The sequence below is a fragment of the Mucor velutinosus genome, assembly GCF_035048745.1.
Source record: "Mucor velutinosus strain NIH1002 chromosome Unknown tig00001542, whole genome shotgun sequence".
Lineage (NCBI taxonomy): Eukaryota > Fungi > Mucoromycota > Mucoromycetes > Mucorales > Mucoraceae > Mucor > Mucor velutinosus.
This window is the reverse complement of record NW_027041924.1, coordinates 876,051-895,835: the sequence shown is the minus strand read 5'-3', so window position 1 is coordinate 895,835 and position 19,785 is coordinate 876,051. Positions and strand designations below refer to the sequence as shown.

The 19,785-nt window shown below is 38.2% G+C and overlaps 5 protein-coding genes across 5 annotated transcripts; 2 read left to right on the top strand and 3 right to left on the bottom strand.

The window, feature by feature from the left end:
• Nucleotides 1-339: 339 nt before the first annotated feature.
• On the top strand, nucleotides 340-2,322 carry ATC70_004980 (uncharacterized protein; the record flags this gene model as incomplete). The annotated part of the gene is made up of 2 exons (XM_064824279.1): nucleotides 340-2,113; nucleotides 2,180-2,322. 2 exons carry the CDS (start codon nucleotides 340-342, stop codon nucleotides 2,320-2,322), a joined length of 1,917 nt encoding a protein of 638 aa, XP_064677215.1.
• A 1,971-nt stretch (nucleotides 2,323-4,293) lies between these two features.
• DED81 (asparagine--tRNA ligase) lies at nucleotides 4,294-4,572 on the top strand (the record flags this gene model as incomplete). The annotated part of the gene is made up of 1 exon (XM_064824278.1): nucleotides 4,294-4,572. One exon carries the CDS (start codon nucleotides 4,294-4,296, stop codon nucleotides 4,570-4,572), a length of 279 nt encoding a protein of 92 aa, XP_064677214.1.
• Nucleotides 4,573-8,116: 3,544 nt separating this feature from the next.
• On the bottom strand, nucleotides 8,117-8,854 carry ATC70_004978 (uncharacterized protein; the record flags this gene model as incomplete). The annotated part of the gene is made up of 2 exons (XM_064824277.1): nucleotides 8,117-8,506; nucleotides 8,801-8,854. The coding sequence occupies 2 exons, from the start codon at nucleotides 8,852-8,854 to the stop codon at nucleotides 8,117-8,119; spliced, it is 444 nt and encodes a 147-aa protein (XP_064677213.1).
• A 379-nt stretch (nucleotides 8,855-9,233) lies between these two features.
• On the bottom strand, nucleotides 9,234-10,413 carry ATC70_004977 (uncharacterized protein; the record flags this gene model as incomplete). The annotated part of the gene is made up of 5 exons (XM_064824276.1): nucleotides 9,234-9,518; nucleotides 9,578-9,660; nucleotides 9,724-10,178; nucleotides 10,232-10,340; nucleotides 10,395-10,413. 5 exons carry the CDS (start codon nucleotides 10,411-10,413, stop codon nucleotides 9,234-9,236), a joined length of 951 nt encoding a protein of 316 aa, XP_064677212.1.
• A 511-nt stretch (nucleotides 10,414-10,924) lies between these two features.
• On the bottom strand, nucleotides 10,925-11,359 carry ATC70_004976 (uncharacterized protein; the record flags this gene model as incomplete). The annotated part of the gene is made up of 2 exons (XM_064824275.1): nucleotides 10,925-10,999; nucleotides 11,060-11,359. The coding sequence occupies 2 exons, from the start codon at nucleotides 11,357-11,359 to the stop codon at nucleotides 10,925-10,927; spliced, it is 375 nt and encodes a 124-aa protein (XP_064677211.1).
• Nucleotides 11,360-19,785: the final 8,426 nt, after the last annotated feature.

Sequence of the window (19,785 nt, the reverse complement as noted above, 5' to 3'; positions counted from 1 at the left end):
GATTCCAGCTTGTGGTTGTTTAAAGATTTAAAGAAACCCTTTAATACATTATAAATTTCTTTCATAGGGGGGGGGGGGGGAGACAAAGCAAGGAGAAGGCTTTTTTGTATTAAAAAGGGGGACTTTAAGCAAAGGAAGAGGGGGAGAGAGAAGCAAAAGAAATATATATATAAAAAAAAAAAAAAGACAAATAGAAAAGAAAGGATTTATTGGTGGGTAGCACTCAAAGTTTGAACCAACCCTATTCACTATATAACGTTTGCCCCTTTTTCATTATTATAAGATGGATCCAATTTGTTATCTTTTTCTTTTTTTTTTCCTCTTGTACTATTTAAAAACATGTCTTTTTCAAATATACTGAATCGATCCAAGCAAGCTTTATTCAAAAACAACATGTTACAGCAACAGCCACCCACATCATCAGATACAGCAACCCTGCCATTAGACGGCCAGCACTACTTTGATAAGGCAAATAATCATCTATTCGGTAGAAAGGGACACTCAGTCGACCCAATCACTGCCGTATACTACTATAGAAAAGCAATCAACATCTTTCAACATGGGAAATCAGAAGGTGTCTTGGGATTTTGCTACGAATTCGGTCTTGGAGTGCCCAAAGATTTCGTTCAAGCCGAAAAACACTACCTCTCAGCCGCTAAAAAGTCAAGCGATAGTTTATCCATGGCTCGCCTTGCTTTTTTGAGAAAATACGGTCGACCTTCCGTCAAGATCGATAGAGTGGAGGCAGAGGAATGGGCTGAGAAAGTCAAGCAATGCCCTCATGCTGTAGATTGGATCATCCATGCTGCTACGATCGACAATGATTCATCCGCTCAGTATGCATTGGGCGTATGCTATCATGATGGTGTTGGCATGCCTAAAGACGAAATGGCTGCGTTTCGCTGGTATAAAGCAAGTGCTGATCAAGGAAATGCCCGTGGTCAAGGTATTTTAGGTTATTGTTACGGCGAGGGCTTTGGTGTTGCCAAGGACGAATTAGAAGCGATGCGTTATTACCGACTAGCTGCCGCTCAAGGGGAAACTGTGGCTATTTATAATGTCGGATACTGCTATGAGGACGGAATTGGAGTCGAGAAGAATGTCTATGAAGCTGTAAAGTACTACCAATTGGCTGCAGAACAGGGCAACGCATTTGCTCAGAACTCTTTGGGATACTGTTACGAGGACGGCATTGGTGTGTCTCAAGATTTTAGAAAGGCAACACAGTGGTACCAGCTGTCTGCAGAGCAGGGATATCCATGGGCTGAGTGCAATCTTGGCTACTGCTATCAGAACGGTATTGGTGTTGATAAAGACGATGCACTAGGTGCAATGTGGTATAGAAAGGCTGCTCTTCAGGGCCATGCAAGAGCTCAACACAATCTTGGATTTTGCTACCAGAACGGCATTGGCGTGGAGAGAGACGAAGCAGAAAGTGTGAAATGGTACAGACGATCAGCGGAGAGAGGAAATATCTTTGCATATCATTCCCTGGGGTACTGCTATCAGAATGGTATTGGAGTCGAAGTCAACGAGCAAGAAAGCGTGTTCTGGTACTATCTCTCGGCCGAAGAGAATCATGCCCCTGCTCAATTGTCGCTGGGCTATTGCTACCGTAACGGTATTGGTGTCCCCAAGAACGAACGCGAAGCTTGCAAGTGGTTCAGACTGTCAGCAGAACAAGGTAATGCACTGGCACAAAACTCGCTGGGATTCTGCTATGAAGAAGGATTGGGTGTCAAGAAAGATTGTCAAAGAGCATGCTTCTGGTATCACAAATCTGCCCGTCAAAACAATCCATGGGCTCAGTGTAACTTGGGATTCTGTTATGCAAATGGCATTGGCGTGCCAAAAGATGACGCTAAAGCTGTGATGTGGTATCGTAAAGCAAGTGCACAAAATCATGCTAGGGCTCAGGACAAGTTGGGTCTTCATCTACAGAGTGGACTTGGTGTCGAAAAGGATTTAACTGCTGCCTTTGAGTTATTCCAGAAAGCAGCCGGCAATGATCATGTATCTGCTTACTATCATCTGGCCAACTGTTACGAAAAGGGTTTGGGATGCGCTGTAGATCTTCGACAGGCAACTAGATGGTTTGAAAAGGCCGCATTGGGTGAGTTTTGTATTTTGTTTATTTATTGACCACTGGTATTAACAATGATGTTGTATATATATATAGCCGGTTGTCGAAGCTCCCATGAGAGACTAAGAAGACTACTAGTCAGAGTGTGTCTGATCTCGCCTGGCACATTGCCTGCAATGAGTGATGATGATTTGATGTGCTCTGGGTTCATCTGTGGGCACAGTGCGCCGGCCGCATAAGTCCTCGCCCCAACGTTGTATTTATTCACTCTTCCATATACTCCTTATACATATACGCTCAACATTTTCTAATAAAAGCTACCTACAATGCTGATTTAATAATGATCAGATCTTTTAAATTAGGGTGATACGGATCACATGAAAATTATACATACTAGGCTCATCAGAATGATTTCTTGGATCTTGCTCTTTCTCTACCTACAATGAAGCAATTGCAAATTAACGTTGATGCTATAAATATGGATGGGGACGACTTGTCATCACCTCCTTCATCCCCTCCACCTGCACATATAATCTACTTGCCAGAGACATATCATTATGCAGGTAATAACCTCAACCAAGACAATCAGGACAACGAAAAAAGAGATCAAAGATTTATCCCTTATTATGCAATCATTTCGAGGAGAAAGCTACTTAATGTTGCCAAGACATTGATCAGGTTTATATTCAAAAACAATAATATACTCCTCTTTATCAACATTGTCAACAATCTATGGAAACAGAGGCTACAGTTTATTCGACCCACTGTGCACATATCCAAGCAAATCTTGTTTATCGTTCAACATGGCAGCTATAAACAGTGCATCACATACCTCATGCATTTTATGAATTACCACTTCGACAAGGTGTTTTCAAAGAAGCAACATATGCATTTAATGACAACAGCCAAAAATTCATCAAGGAGCCCACTCACAACCATGATTTTAATGCTATCCACAGTGACTCATTTGTTGGCTGTAACTACAAAGATCGGATCAAAATGGACTCAAAACTTTATCAAAAGCCTGGGAGGGTTAGACTCAGTAGTGCTGGCTGTTTGCACAATCGCCTTTACAAAATTATTGCAATCAGACCGAATTTTCTAACAATAAAGATGCAATACACCTCTATCACATAATCATCATCAATGCTAAATCAATTATCCTACGATTGTCATTGGGCAGGATAAAAGTATATATACAATGCCCGCTGCAAATGCTCTATATGAGGATATCATTTCAGTGTAAATCCCTTCAGTTGCAGCCTTAGTTTCCGTTTCTTTCCCCTTGGTTTGATATTTTATTGGTTTATCATCATGGCGGGTCTAGGAGATGATAAAGCAGAGACAAGGGCCCTGAACATGAGTGCATTGGAAACGGATGTAACAGGCTCAAAATGGGAAATGTGCATGTTGAAGTAGAATGGAGTGATTTAAGCACTGCTTTCTTGATAGTACAGAATAGTGCTTAATGCCCACTTTGCTCTTGAGCCACAAAAAAAAAGCTGCAGCCGAGGAGAATGTTCCATTTGAAATATGGAGCACACATTGCAAAGATGATGCACGGGCTACCAGAGTTCCTTATATGTATTATATACGTTTGTGTGATATGAAAGTGATTGCTTATCTAATCCCATCATATATATATATATATATATATATATCTAATAATCGTCATGAGTCTTTTCTGAATGATGATACGATAGTACCAACAACCACAACAAAAGCTTATTTCTGATACATTGGAGCAGCGGATAAAGTGTTATCCTACTTGAACCCTTCAATGGAGTTTCAATGCATTTGATTTTGAGCATTGTACATATTTGGTGTCTTGAATGATTTCGTCCGTTTCAATCCGATGACACTATTAGAGGCCATCCCAAATCCAACATGACAGCATACCAATATCATGCTGTAACTCAACCGTGAAAATAAATTGCTTATCGTCATGTCACAACACTAGATCAATGATTCTAGACAATCTAAAATACTATGAGAAAATACCAAATATCAGGATTTTCTAATGTGGATCCCTTGCTGTTCCGCCAATCAGCGAATTTCAGTGAATCCATTATAGAATTGACGTTTAGCGGCTAACTGTTTAAGCCGGTACGCTTTTGTATATAAATACGAGACAAAAAAAAAAACACACACTGGTCAAAAGCTAGCATTTTACTCTGCATTTCATTTTCTATCATACAATATACATTACAATGGGATTCTTTGACCATTTCAAGCCTACCAAAACAACAAAAAAGACTCCCAATGTCGATGACGATAACATGTCGACTGCAAGCACAATCGCTCCATCTAAATCTCGTTCTGCTATTGATGCATTTTTGGCCTCATTCAGTACAGACAAATACATGAATGATCCTACCCGTACAACAAGTCATCCTGATGTTGTTGGCTACTACTATGATCCAATGAGTTGCGGTGGCCAACGCAATATCGTTTCAGTCGGATACGACTGCACAAACACTGGCGCTTAACGACACTCTAAAGCACTACTACTTCCATATATTTATATCACTACACTACATATACTTTCTTTTAGTCTACACTACGGAATCAATGACAAACGTTTAGACACTATTATACCTTTTCCCATACTCGTTATCTACAATCTTAATCTTTCATCTATAAAATAAAACATTCATTTAACATTCACAGACATACAAATTTAGAATACATTACGAGTTATCTATCACTATCATAAGGATGCTCTTCTATGAAATCGTGTAACCAGCATACTGATGATTATCAAATTTATCTTGATTTAAACCTAATGCCGTGGAATAAGTTTCACTTTGGGTATGTCTTGATCCAAACGATGATTTACATCTAAACAGTGGCTCTCCGTCTCAAATATTGTGGAGCGTCATTTTTACTATGAAATCATGGCTAATGTGCCTTAGCATAGATGACATCTAAGAAGATCAAGAAATATACATCTTGTATCATTGTTGTAACTAGAACTCATGATATCATGACCTTTAGACTGGTGTGAGTGGGACGATAGTTTATTTTCTTGTAGTGCAAATTACAAACAAATATAGCAAGTTGTGTCATGCTGGTCATCATATTCGCCAACCCGACTTTTTAAGCATATGGAGTAACATAAATTAGCTAATGTCCAGTGTTGGCATTCTTTATTTAGTAATTGGAAATAGCGTTTCTTGAGAGATTGCTGATATTTGCGATTCAAGCAATGTAAAGCATAGTGGACACTAGTTGCAGCATACAATCCTTTAATGGAATTGTATAAAAAAGCATGCCAGTTCAATGTTTGACCTGCTAGCTCAATACTAATATTAAGTGTTCCTGTAGCGGTATGATACATTATCTGACCCACTCAATGTTACATAGAGGCTTCTAAACATTTATTGTCATATATTCAAACATTTAGAAACTTTAGGCTGTACAAATCCTACTTTCAATCATTATATGCACTGTAAAACATTCAGAAAAGTAGGCAAACTAAAGAATTGAGTACCGTAAGCGAAGTTGCAAAACCATAGTATTCAAGCAGCAAATTCGGGTTTTCATTTCCATTGTTAATAAGCTTACCAGCATTATAGCGCATCAAAGTTTGCATGAATTAGTCTTACCAAAATCAATTCAAACTAGAAATTGCACAGGCTGCAGAACCACACTCCAGAAGATTCCAGCTACCAAAGATGTGATTCATGCCGTGTAGATAAAGCTGTATAGCAATACATAACCAAATTTGACAGCTTTCAAGCCTTCCTATCTTGACATGCAGACCTTTATGAGCCACCGGAATAACGCCAAACAATTGTACTCGAGTAGTAGTAACTTTCTGGCATCTTCTGCTCAACTTTTTGGGGACCTAAAAAACATGGCCAAAAATCGACCAAAAACCATGAGAAGTACCTCATACCCTTCATCGAAAATCAAACGATCGCATTTTTTGCCTTGAAAACGAAGACTTTTACTATGGTATATACTAATTCAAAATGTTTCTCTCGATCCAAAGCAGCCTCTGAATCCACTTTTAAGAGGTTTTCATATGCAAAATATGGCTATTTTCGCTAAAAACCTCATTTCAAATTTTATTAAATTGCTCAATAATTTCAGTCAAAACACTTAACTCAGTTAGCACCATTGGAAGCGCCTTGAAAAGTACTTCAAAGATGTATTAGGAAGCATAGGGTGATCATCACAATTTATATAGTCGAGTATCAAAAAATGAAGTAAAGAAGTCGAAAAAGGACAAAATCTATCCAATCTTGAACAGAAACAATAAACTGAATTTGAATCAATTTTGGCGACGGCACTGCTGCTGGCTGGCCCAAATGCCTTTCTGATGATGACAATGATGATAACAATGATGGTTGCGATGCTGATCAAATGGGAATTATGGAGTTAAAATAACAATTGCTTAGCCCAAATAATTTCTTTTTCTTGGGAGTTTATCCCTATAAAGGTGTCTTTTGCAATAACAATATCTCAAAAAAGTCGCTAGAGATCTTACGCAAGTTCTGTATTTACTTATGACCAGCTTTATGCCTCCATCTCAAGAACAATATCAATAGATAGACAATCCCCCCTTCTGACTCTGGTAGTATAGCTTCTTTTTTTTTTTTTTACTATTAAATGGTTGTTTAAAATCTATGGGATATGCCAAATTTTTATTATCTCTGATTTGAAGTGTCTTCGGCGAGAGTCTGCAAGGCGACGACATCATCGAGCGTAGCGAGAATGATCGGCTAGTGCTCATTTACTCAAAGTCTATCATAATTTGTCATTCGTAATGCTCTTGCTTCTCAATGTAACAAGAGAAACAGTGATAAGATAGGTTAAACACAAGGCTGAAACCGTCTTGCATCGCGACTGTTGAAGCAAAGAGCCTAGACAAGGCTTCTTTGAATATTATTCAAGACTTTGTATGATATAATGTTCGTTTCGGTGCTGGTTTGCTTGTAATTGTATTTCATCATGAATACTCAAAGAGATGGGGCTCTGTTGATTGGATCAAAGAGTCATTTTCGTACGACTTTACATATTAGGTAACCCCATTCTGGCTGATTAGAAGTTCAAGATTCTTCTGTTGTTGTTCGTATGATAAGGAGGTTACTTCTCAAAATGTGATTTTCAGCACATCAAACTGTGGCGACAGCCTCTATAGAAATTTGACATTGTTCTGTTGGTACAACCATTGAGAGGACGGACCAATAGGTACGTACATCTATGAGCCACAGAGACAAGCATTATTACAACCAAACAGTGTGCAAGCTCCTCAGACCTTCTCGCTTGCCTATGTTAGATGGTATTTGAAAACCTACATTTTTGGAAGACTAATCGTACGAGGTTACTTGTTAAGCTTCATTCATTGTGCATTAATAACTTGTAAGAAATGCTTCAATAATTATACTTGTAAATCAACACTTGTTAGTGTTTGGAATTTTATGATTTACTATACATTATCTTTCACAATTCGATACCAAATGCTCTGGAAAGTCTATTCAATGAAAAATTAGCTCGCAAGAGAAGGATTTATATCCCATAAAAGGCAGCCTGTTATCCATAAATGGAACGTCAATGAGGTGCTAAAGCCAAATCTTTGGCTTGAAGCACCAAAACACATTGCCAGAGATGCATAATAGAACCAGTTCAAGTGTCTGACAACTTGATCTATGAAGGCTATGTGACATTGGAGGATAAGCAGCAGCTTCAGTTCTGGTAAAAGGAGCATAAAGTCTTGAATCTCTACATTTTAGTATTTTTGGTTGTGATGAATCGTCGGAAAAAGACAAATAGCATCTACATCAAATTTTCAATCTTGACTCAAGCAATTAGAGTGCTGCACTGATTCATTTTAGCTGAAGCATTGCTCTGTAGTATAGTAAATCAAAACAAAGTCCTCACATGTAGTGCATTTGTAAGTACACATCTCATCAAATCCAACACGCACACGCACACGCACACACAATACACGACATTGACTGAAGTTGGTAAAGAAAGAAAGCATATTCTCCAATTTTAATAAAACGAATACATTTTTTAAAAGATTTACTCCTTTCTGGGCTTCTTGGACTTTCTGACACCACGGAACTTCTTCTCGCGGTTCTTCTTTTCCTTGCGTTGCTTGCGACCACCCTTGGGAGCTTCAGCAAGACCGATGCGGACAAGACGGTGCTTGGGCTCGAACTTCTTCAAAGCTTCAACATTGTCGTAGATCAAAGCGAAACCAGTGGTCTTTCCACCACCAAAGTGGGTCTTGAAACCAAAGACAGAGACAACTTCCTTCTCGGCCTTGTACATCTTACCAATCTTGGAACGGAGCTCATCCTTGGAGACGTTGGCGAGTCCAGGGTGGATGACATCGACGACCATTTGCTTACGTTGGAGCAAACGGTTGGTGAGGAACTTGCGAGTTCTGATAGTGACAGCAGCGTCGGCCTACATGTGAATGTAAAATCAGTTTCCAAGTTCTCAATCGTACTATACAATGGTTCGATCAAAAAGAGCAAGAAACAACAGGAACTCGGAAGCTAGGGTGCTGGTGTGGGTTGAATTGTATCATGGTAGGCTAACTTCAATTTCGTACACATGTTGCAACATCTGTAATAAAGGGCGATAATCCATCCATCTCTTTGTGCAATTTCCAATCCATCCACTCGAGCTCCCATTGCTTTGCGTTGCTCTTTCGTTGATGATCATCTGCCATCTATTCATGTCATATCTTATACGTACCATATTGGTCAGTTCGAAAGAGGATGTGATTACTTTTGCCACCAACGGCTTCATATGGGTATCTTTCCCTCTCTCCCCTTCTTGCTGCCACTTGCTGACTGCCCGCACAACCGCAAATGTGACTATTTGAAAGCCCTTTGGCCGACATTTTGATGCACCTTCTTAATGGCATTGGTGCGGTGAACTTTAGCAGGTCTGACTGTCGGACACGATTACCATATACTAAGGATGATGGACATGCTCCTTTCAACACTGATTTCATTCCAACCTTAGTATAATCAAGGGATCTGGCTTCAACCCACGTTTAACGATCGTTTGATGCAAAAATTGTATCCATTCATTCAATAAATGTGCCCTTTTGTATAGGTTTTTGCCCAATTGACATGTATTAGATTTTATTGCGTATTTTCAAATCTTTTTTTTTTTTTTATTATTATTCTCTCTTGAGAGGACGAGTAACTTTCATGGCCTTGTAATCACCATTGAGACGAAGACCGAGCTTCATAATCTCAGTAAACACATTCCAGTCCAACACCTTTGTCATAAAGATCTTCATGACAACAGTGATAGGTCCTTGATCAGAGACAACAATCTTACCGGCATTGCGACAGATGGTATCAGCAATAACAGAGGGAGGAGATGAAAGTTTCTGAGCAGAAGTGAGAGCAGACATCTTACCAGCATTACTATAAAAGTTGGAGTCGATAGGAGAAGGATGCTATTCGCAGAATCAGAATTTGTATATGTATTTGAGCGATATGTCTAATGCAAACTTACGATAACAAGAACATCAATCTTGGCCTCAGCTAATTCAGCGGCAATGGAGGCAGCAAAAGTGGTGAGGAAGATCTTGGAAGAAGCTATGGATAATCCAGTGTTGTTTCAGCATCACGTTGTTTTAAATGCCCATGAGATCAACTTACAGTACAAGGCAGACATAGGGTTAGGAATGAAACCAGCACTGGATGATGTGAAGGTGATAAGGCCTCTGAGGCTCTTATTCAACATCTCGTCAGCAAAATGATGAGTCAAAATCAAACCAGAAGTGACATTTGTATGGAAGTTGGCCATTTCACGCTTCATGGCGACATCAGCATAGCCACCAGTAGTGATAAAACCAGCATTGTTACACAAAATTTGCACATCAATATCAGCAGTAGCTTGCTTGACAGCGTTCAAGTAGGTCTCGCCAGTAGGTTCAGAAAGATCACAACCAACAAAACGGAATTCAACATTGGGAAACTCCTTTGTAATGGTTTCCTTGAAGTTGGCAAGCACAGCATCATCGAGAGCAACGATGACAACGTTCAAACCTTGACCAGCAAATTTACGAACAATAGCAGCACCAATACCAGATGAACCGCCTGTGACCAAAGCCCTATGCTCTCTCATTTACTACATGCCTATTACCATCACTGTAGTGCTGCTTACCATTTGGCATTATACTTTTGCCTCAAATTTTGTTCGGGACAACCGTAAGCACCATAAGCAACCAGAGCAAGGTAGGGGCAGACAGTCAATACACCGATCCAGAAAAAGACTAAATGGAATGATTAGATTTGGTTCTAGCAATCAACAATACAGAGACACCTACTTGAAGCAATAGAAATCATACTTGCCAATCCGGAATGAAGAGAATAACAAAGAGAAGAAAGAAGAAAAAGAAAATCAAATTTAGCTTCGCGTCCTCCTTTATTTCGCTGAGAAAGAACTTCAGGTCCATGTAGCCCGAAATGTTCAATTTGCCTTTCTCATTGCTTAATGAGTGAGAATCATCGTGCTCTCCTGGTCTTGAAGCATTGTGAGCAGGTCTACCAAGCAGTATATGCACTTATTTTGCAAGGGTGGCATTGAATGTTGACAGGCTTTCGCTGCTCTTTGCGTTCTTAATGTGCCCGAAATCATTCAATGCTTTGTTTCAAATATAGAGCTGCCCAGGGCACCGTGCCGTAGAAACTAACTTTTGTGATCTCAATTATTGCAGGTACTCTGCACATCGCGGCTAAATGTATATCTCGTCCATTACAAACAGTTCCTGCAGAGACATATCACAATGCCGATTGCCATTTCATACCTGCCAAATGATCTGATAAACATATTTTATTTTTATGATACTACAATAAGCTAATTTCCAACAAATTTAGCGAGCTTGTTAACATCAGCACACTCTTCCTCGACTAACTTTTCGCCAGGCCCAGCCTGTATAAACGAATGATTTAGTAAAATGAATTAGCCATGCGTCAATATAAAAAAACTTACAGCAGACCACTTGAACAAGGTAGGAATGGCAGGAACATTGAAACGAACACGGTAAGGATGAGTAGTGTTGCCCTTCCATTCATTACGAGCACCAACGGGAGCTTCCAAGAGAATGGCATTCTGGACGGGGATAATGGCTTTGCGAACGAGAGGATCAGCAATGACACAGTCAGGACACCAAGATTCAGAGGTCTCAGGAGTTTCGGTACCAAAGAAGAGAACAAAGACAGGGTTGCCTGTCTCAACGGCCTTGCTGACCTCTTGATCAAAGTTTTCGATATTAACACGGACAGACTTCATTTTTGTATATGTATATGCAAAGAAAGCAATGAAAAATTTTTATCCCATGAGAGCTACTTTTATACGCTGGGGTTCAATCATGCAATTATTCAGCATTTCACTGATTCATCATTTCATATACCAAAGACGCAATGCACCCAATACTACTACATTTTATAGGCGAATAAAAACAGCTTATATATGTTCTTTGCTGTAGCACTAGATGAGGCAACTTGAAACTTCTGTAATGGCAAATTTGAGTCGCAATATGGCGATATTGGCATGTTGGACACCTCAATGTTGAGTAATACTCGATTTGAGACATACAAAATATCCAGGCATAGATCAAGGTAGACAGTAGAACAACTCTGTCTATGCTCTCGCTGTCTCCATTATGCTTGAGGAATCTCCAAATCTTAGCGTTCCAGAGCAGACATCATGACGATTAGCATTTACATGTCTAGATTCGGTCAAGTGAAAACTCGCATCATCTTTATCTAGAAGAATTCCCTTCAACGAATTCCTCACTTCAAGTTATACACAAATACTTACTGACTTAACATCAAAGAATGAGGCGGCTTGTCATTGCCAGTGGCTATTGCTGTATTTTGTGGTCAATTTCGTGGTTTTGATTTTATTTCGTTAAGCTACCCATTCAATTTTGCCAATGTAGATGAAATCTATCAAATAGCACTCGTAAAAATTTAAGCGTTTCAAATCTAACATTTATAGGTAAATCAGGAAATTAACGTACAGAGGCTTTCTCACCAAGACCAACATATAAATAAGTTACTTTTTATCACATTGTAGTACTGATCGCTTCTTGTTAATGTGTCCGTCGTCAAGGCGAATTCATACCTCTTCTTGTATGATCCGCAGATATACACTCACTTTTCCCTCCAAATCAACCATTCGTCGTCCGTAGTAAGTTTGTACAAAGATGAAATGCGCATTGAATGGTACCGCTTTTGATGGTTTCCCCATAAATTGTATTCAAACAGGCTGCTTTTTCATGATTTTGAAGGTTCTCAAAGGAAATCATCTACCAGATCTGTTTCTACTTACCTGTAGCAACGTTCATTGCGTAAAACCAGGAATTACTTATAGTTTGAGACCTTAATCGAAGCTGTAGCATCAGTTCTTATGGATCTGCAGTACCTAATAGGCAAGCCCTGCCAAACCGTTGAAAAACGATCGCTAAAGGCTAACTTTTGCTACAGTGGTGTCGCGTATAGAATTCTTTTGTGAATCGCTATTAGCCATATCATCCCCCTAGACTTATTTCATAGACTTGAGCAGAAGAACATAGACGATCCCATAGTGTTATTTAAAAATACGTGTTTTTGCCACTGTGAACTCCAATCTGGGAGGGTCGAAAAATCAATTTTTTCAACGAAATATCGTAGATGCCAAAACGTAGCCTCATTTTGAAGGGAAAACAAAGGGGGAAAATCCAATTGATAACAAAATGGGTTGAACTGACAGTTAAATAAATTGTAGCGTTCAAACTGTTTTTTTTTATATATATTGATTTAGTTACACTTTCCTCGCTTCATTATTCGACAACAATCAATCAAGCAAGAATCCGTTTAGGTCCTTAACAGTCGCTCAAAGTGAGCAAATATTCTTTTTGATATAAAGTCTCTAGCACCAGCATGGGGTACAAAAAAGCAATTCATCCTTTTGCTTCAATGCGCAGCACAGCTTCAAATCTTTGCCAAACCAGAGCGAAACAAAATATCCCCAAGCGGTTTTCACTACAATATTTTCCAGCACATTTCATTGATACATAACTCGTAATCACCTGTAATTAGCAACTTTCAATAGGCTTCATACAAAGATTCTTTCTCAAAATTGGTCTGATTATCTAATTAATTTATTCGTTTCTCAACAGCAATAACTCATTCAGTCTAAAAATCCAATTACACCATCGTTTTTCTAGCAAAATCCGGCTATTATAGGAATGCGCTACTTTCAGAACTCTAGCATCAACATTTGTTCAAAACTTGATTTTGGATAGCCCAAACGTAACCTCGAAATTGGAAACACCTCTGTACATTATTTAAAACTTAACATGTTTTAAAAGATAACAGCCCATGAAGTTGAATTAGTAGTTGGAAATCTATGACAAACGACGCATGTTTGACGGCACGTTCCGTTCAGGAAGAAACTAATATCTACTGTATTGCTGTACCACCTATATTGTCTACAGCTTTTTTTTTCGCACATCATGAACAATTTAATAGATATCACACTTATAAAATTGTGTGATGGTAGATGCCAGATCGAGTAATTGCATCCTGTCTTACTTTTGAATAAAGAAGAACTTAAAGTGTATCTATTTAAATGCCTTTTTATTACAAACACAACTACTACTATAAATGACAGATCAATAGGAGATCAACTAGTTGTAGACCTTCGTTGTTTCAACCTCTTAGCCAATCAGATTGCTTGAAAACTCCGCTGACCTAAAAAAAATTTGCGAGGGTTTCCCCCTGCTTTGATGTGAGGCAAAATTTTAAGCGCCGCTATAATAGCAATATAGCCGCTGCTATCATCAAACTTCCCCCAAGTGCTAGAGCATGCCTTACTTACACCACCTAGCTTTAAATTCAGGCATTGAGACCCTCAATCATCACTAAAGTAAGCAGCGATAACCAAGTGAAGGCAGCCTATCTACCTCCTAGCCTCGGATAAAGACTTGTTGAGCTTCAGGGATAGGCACATCCACACAACGTAAAAAAGGTATGCTTCAAAGAAACATACTAATAATAAAAGAAAAAAGAAAAGAATATAAAACTATACGAGTATAGTAGTATATGTAGACAAAAAGGAATACTCATACGCAATGAGTTAAAGAAAAGCATAACAAATACAACACCAGAGAATATTCAAAAAAGCTCGTTGCTGTTGCAAGAAAAATGCATACATGAGCAACGCGCATGGTAGTAATAGTCGGATGTAAAGCAACATGACACAAATACGCACAATTGCAAAAGCAACAGTGGTATTATGAGTTTGCAATACAACATAATGACTAATGTTGTTTCATGTACAACTACAGAGGAAACACTACCAACAAAAGAAAAAGAAGGAGTAAGCGCAACAAGACAAACATGATGAATGCATTATCACGATATAGGAAGCAATAATATAAGCGTTCAAAGAAGTTTTATATCATTGCGACCAGAAGAAAGAAAATACTTACCACTTACCACAGCCACAGATAGACCAGAAGAGTATAGGCAATCACTGGAGACAAACCAGAGAACGAGCATGCACCAAATACGGTAGACCGGGAAAGACCGTATTAGCAGCAGCAACAGCAGCAGCAACATCAGCACCATAGAAAAACTAGAGAACGAACACCATCAACAGAAGGAAGACAAAGACCAAAAAATAAGTTACTTACCACTTATCACCACCACAGATAGACCAAATATTGCACAATCAACGGATATAAATCAGAGAACGAGCATGTACCAAATACAGTAAACCAGGAAAGACCAGATTAGCGGCGGCAACACCAGCACCATAGAAGAACCGAAGAATGAACGACACCAGAGACCAGACAAAGACCAAATAAGCAGCCGCCAGACATAACGAACCAAAGAAGCAGACATCAGAGATAGCAGAGAAGTAATGGTAGCAGCGTCCACGTCAAACAGGCAAAAAAAGTATCAAAACCTAATAAACAAATTCAATCAGCGTTAATTCTACGTCTTCCAGTGCTCCTAATGTATTCCACTTCAAAGAAGCAGTATCAAGCTCTTCTAGCAGTACAAGACAGTGTTATCAGGAGCTGGGGTGTTATTATCAATCAAACGGTTTCCTAAAGAGCCATGGTTTGATACTAAAACACGTTTTGCAAAAAGGGTAAAAAACGGGGGCATAAAAAAATGAGAGGGCACCCTATCCGACGTCACGACGACCAGTAGATTTAGCCTCAGCCTTGTACCGTAGCAGCCGTAATTGCGGCAGTTTAATTTGAAATTGTGCAGTGGTATTTTCGTGTTCAAACTTGACATGATCTCACATTTTTTAAACGTTTTTGCTAAACTTGACTATGAAAACTGTCCTTGTCACAACCAACTTTCTAATACATCTCTAGAGGACCAAAAAAGCCGTATCGAATGGTGCTGATTACTCTCAGCTTTCAGACCAAAAATAATGAGCAATTTTCAGAAATATGAAAACAGGTTTTCTGTGAATATGTCAGAATTTAGCATATGAAAGTCTCATAGAAAGAGTTTCCAATGTTTCACTTCATCTTTACGATCAATTTGATTTAATATGTATCATAGAAAAGGTTTTCATTTTTGACGTGAAAAACGCGATCGTTTGATTTTCAAGAATTTTCCCTTGCTAATACTCATGGAAAAACGATGATTTTCATGAATTTGCAACGACCCAAAAAAAATTGAGATAAAACATCTGGAAATAAAGCGTGGCCAAGAGGAGGTGTTTGCTGCTAATCCAAGCGCTCAAAACGCTTTGTGGCATAAGTTATTCGTGCTTGAAAATGACTAGATTTGCACAGAATTCGACCTAAAACAACGGCGTAGTGGGCTACGTTACCAGAAGAGTAAGTGAATTGCACTTCTGTCTAATGACCCAGATGCTCTGTATCGTACATTAAGAAATCTCTAGTGTCAACCCTAGGCGTGGAAAAGCTGTCTGCCCTTCGTGGTGAGATCTAAGAGGTTTATGTACTGAACCCGTGTCACTTTGCCTATAGAATTGTTCATTATTATTATTCTATAAACCCAAGAAAACCCCATTCAAATTGTTCGAAATCGATTCATAAAGGTAACCTTTGCTACAACAGTGGTGCATATAAGTTTCCTTTTGTGCGCCAACATTAGTAAATAAACGCCCTGAACTTATTTTATGGACTTTAGCATTGTATGGAGGTTTTTTTGCTGTTGTTGCTATCAAAGTAAAACGTGGTTTTGCCACTGTAAACTACTCCCATATGGGGCTGGAAATCGATTTCTGAAAGGAAGCATTGTATAACGTGCCCAAACGAGTTCTTATTTGTAGAGCAAATACAGGGGAGCAAAATCTAGTTAATAGAGAAGAAGTCTAGCTGAATTGGCAGTTGTACTGATAATAATGTCGAACAGCTGTTTTCTTATTACATCAGGATGGTTACTCTATACTTTACTCGTTTACTTATTGGACAATCAATGTAGCAAATAAAGATCCCTTTATTATATGTTTACCAACCTTTCATAGTGGGCATATAATCTTCCTAATATGAAGCCTTTACATGCCGTCAACATAAGGAGTGAAAAAGCTGTTCCCCTTCTTGGTGTGGTGCGCTTCTTCATAGCTTAAACTCTTTGTTAATCACAATGTAACAAAATATCAACCAACAATGTTGAATACAACATCTCCCAACACTGTACCTATCGATCTGATACTCGTAATTACTTGTAATTAACAGCTTCTCATATGAAGCTCATTACTCAAAATTGGCTTATTTCGAAAATCCTTTATTTTTCATCAAGAACTCTTTGCCAAACCACAACGAAGCTAGGTATAACCAAGCAATTTTCAATACAGTGTGTGGAATTTGAGGCTTTACAAGACTAAAATTCACGGAAAAAAACAAAAAACAATAAAGTCAATTTGATATAGGTATGTTTTATTATCAAACTGACAGGTGTAAAGTAAACTGAAGTATCTCTACTGGCCAGGTAGATGATCCTTCTTATATACTATAACAATGGATAAAAGTTTGACAAATAAGTCAACTCAGATCAACTAATGTCTAATCATGCTAAAAGACAACTGCAGCAAGCTAATTAATGTATCATTTCTAAACCGGATCTCCAAATGCGTAGAAACAAGCAGCTCAAGCACGGATCACATCAGATCATAAACTTTGACATGAAACAGGATTCAGTTACGATCCATATTGTTAAGCACAAAGAATAAAAGGATTATTATTTGTAGCTTATAAAAAATGTTCGATATTATAAAAACAAGAAAAGACTTATTTGAATAAGATCAGACACAAAAACTAAAGATTTATTGATGAAGACAAGAGTTATTCTATTTGTTTAGAATAACAAAATATAGACAGAGTAAATACAATTAGAACTGAATATATTTATTATGTTATTCCAAGATTGAATCGGGATCAAAACTAGTGTAGATATCAAAGGTATTTATAGTTATTTGACAGTGCCGCAGCAATAGGACCTTGATCTTGAATGCGGGATAATTGTATAAGCCTTGAACCAGTAACGAGGATGTGCTGCATCAGAACTCATGAACCACCAGTCAAGGATAAACAACAAAGATGATTCAGGATAGAATGTTCTTCCTAATAGCTTTGACGGAAGAACATTTGTCGGAATTGAAACCCACTTCCAGGGACGAAAGGCCATAGGCTACCACTCTCTAGGAACCAGGATATAGATTAGCCATTTGATGGCACCACTCATGTTCCTTCGTGCTGCTTGAATAAAGACCTCTCACTTCTACTATTATGCATCTCAGCTCATTCTCAGATCCTCTTATGTAATAAACGACGCCTAATACATTTGCCTCTCAGAGATGATCTATATCCTCAACACTATTTATACTAAGTTCTGAATGCCAAAGTAGCAATTTATCTTGTACAACGCTTATCACATCTGGTGAACAACCTCAGTAGTATTTAGATAGCTGAGATGCACTTCACTTATCATAGCTTGTCCATGTTGTTGCACAACACAAACATATCTACCCATCAAGAATACCTTAATCTTTATAGACAGTTGTAGCCCTTCTGGCACAACACATTGATTACCACTTTAAATCAAACATCAACAACATTTGCCAGATATCGCAATAGCAGCACCTATTGCTCTCTATCATCACTAATCCTACAAGCTAGATGCAAATGTATAAATACTCTTCTTTTTTTTATTCAATTCCAGGATCTTCAGTTCATTTTATACACAAATAAAATACAGTTGATTTCTATTGTATTTTACTATTGCTTTATTTTTTTTGTGAAATCTATTCGAACCTGATTTCACTGCATGCACCATTGTAATCCTGATAAAGAGCTGGTATAGAAACATGCTAGTTTCAAAGCTCTAGCGGGAATCTTAGAAAATCGATTGTCGATCGTCAAAAAGCTGAAAACCTCAGAATCAAAAAAATATTTGTACATCCAGGTCCTCTTGTGAGGAAAAATTAGAATACAGCCATGAAACTAAAATATGTTGTAGAACAATAATATATTTGGATCTACGTCTGAGGTAGGAACTGGTGTTGGAAATGCTTATTTCTTAAGCTCATCGACGTTGGAAATGCTATTTTTAAGCAGGGGAATATGCATACCTTAAATTGAAAGACTTACTATAATCGAACAAAGCAAGCTACAACTGTCTAATGTTAAAAGTAAAATTTTTCAACATGTCGAGTATCTATTGATAACTTGAAACCAGCAAGTTAATATGGCCCTTTTTGCACGCTCCGATTTTTAAAATGCTTGGTCAAATGCATGCTTGTGTAGTATACACATGCGGAAGGTCAACGGAGCTTCAATTCCTAATATTCTGAATGATGATCCGTAGGATTCCGAAATCTATCGACCTTCAAATTACGCGTTTCTTGATAGTAACCACCCCTTCAAGCTTATATACAACTTGTAGAGAATTTAAAGGAAAATACAGTGGTATCTATATCATGTGTTTGGTGTACATTGCTAAACTGATTTTTGATGTGATTGTTTTTTGGAGCTTTTTTGACTGTTTTCTAAAGATTAATCACTATCTGTTATTAAAACATTTTGTTAAGCACTACTAAACATTGTAGACCAAAAAATTTCCTATCGAATGAGCCATTGCTTGAAGCTCTGGCATTACTCTATCATGAAATATTGACAATCTTGTCTTGACTAAAAAATCACCACCCAAATTTTTCCCTTGCTACCACAGGCAGATGTTCAACAAAAATTCATGATTTTGCATGATATCCTTTTTTGGTTATATCGCGACAAATACTGGCCGGATTAGCACAAAACAAAAACCATTCGATAGCTCTATGTTGTATCCATCATATTGCGAGGGTTAATGTAATAAAATGTTTGATTTTTTCTGGCAGCTCGGTTTGATCTTGAGTAAGCAGCACTTTTTTTTGCCTGAGCCTTTTAATTTCGTCGAAAGCTGTTCCTAGCTCAACTCGACCGAGATAATAGTTATTCTTACACACGACATATCTGGCGACAGCAGAAACAATATGACGATTTTAGCTCGCAATTATTCTTAAATTCATCTAGCAAATCCTAATATTATTTGTCATTCGTCAAACTCACTATTGCTTACAAACACATTACATAGAAAAGAAATTTTGATGGCACGGTGAAGAAGTTTACTCATCAGGATTGTACATTGTGTATCAAAATACAACGGCAATCGAATCCGTTAAAGAATTATACTTTATTC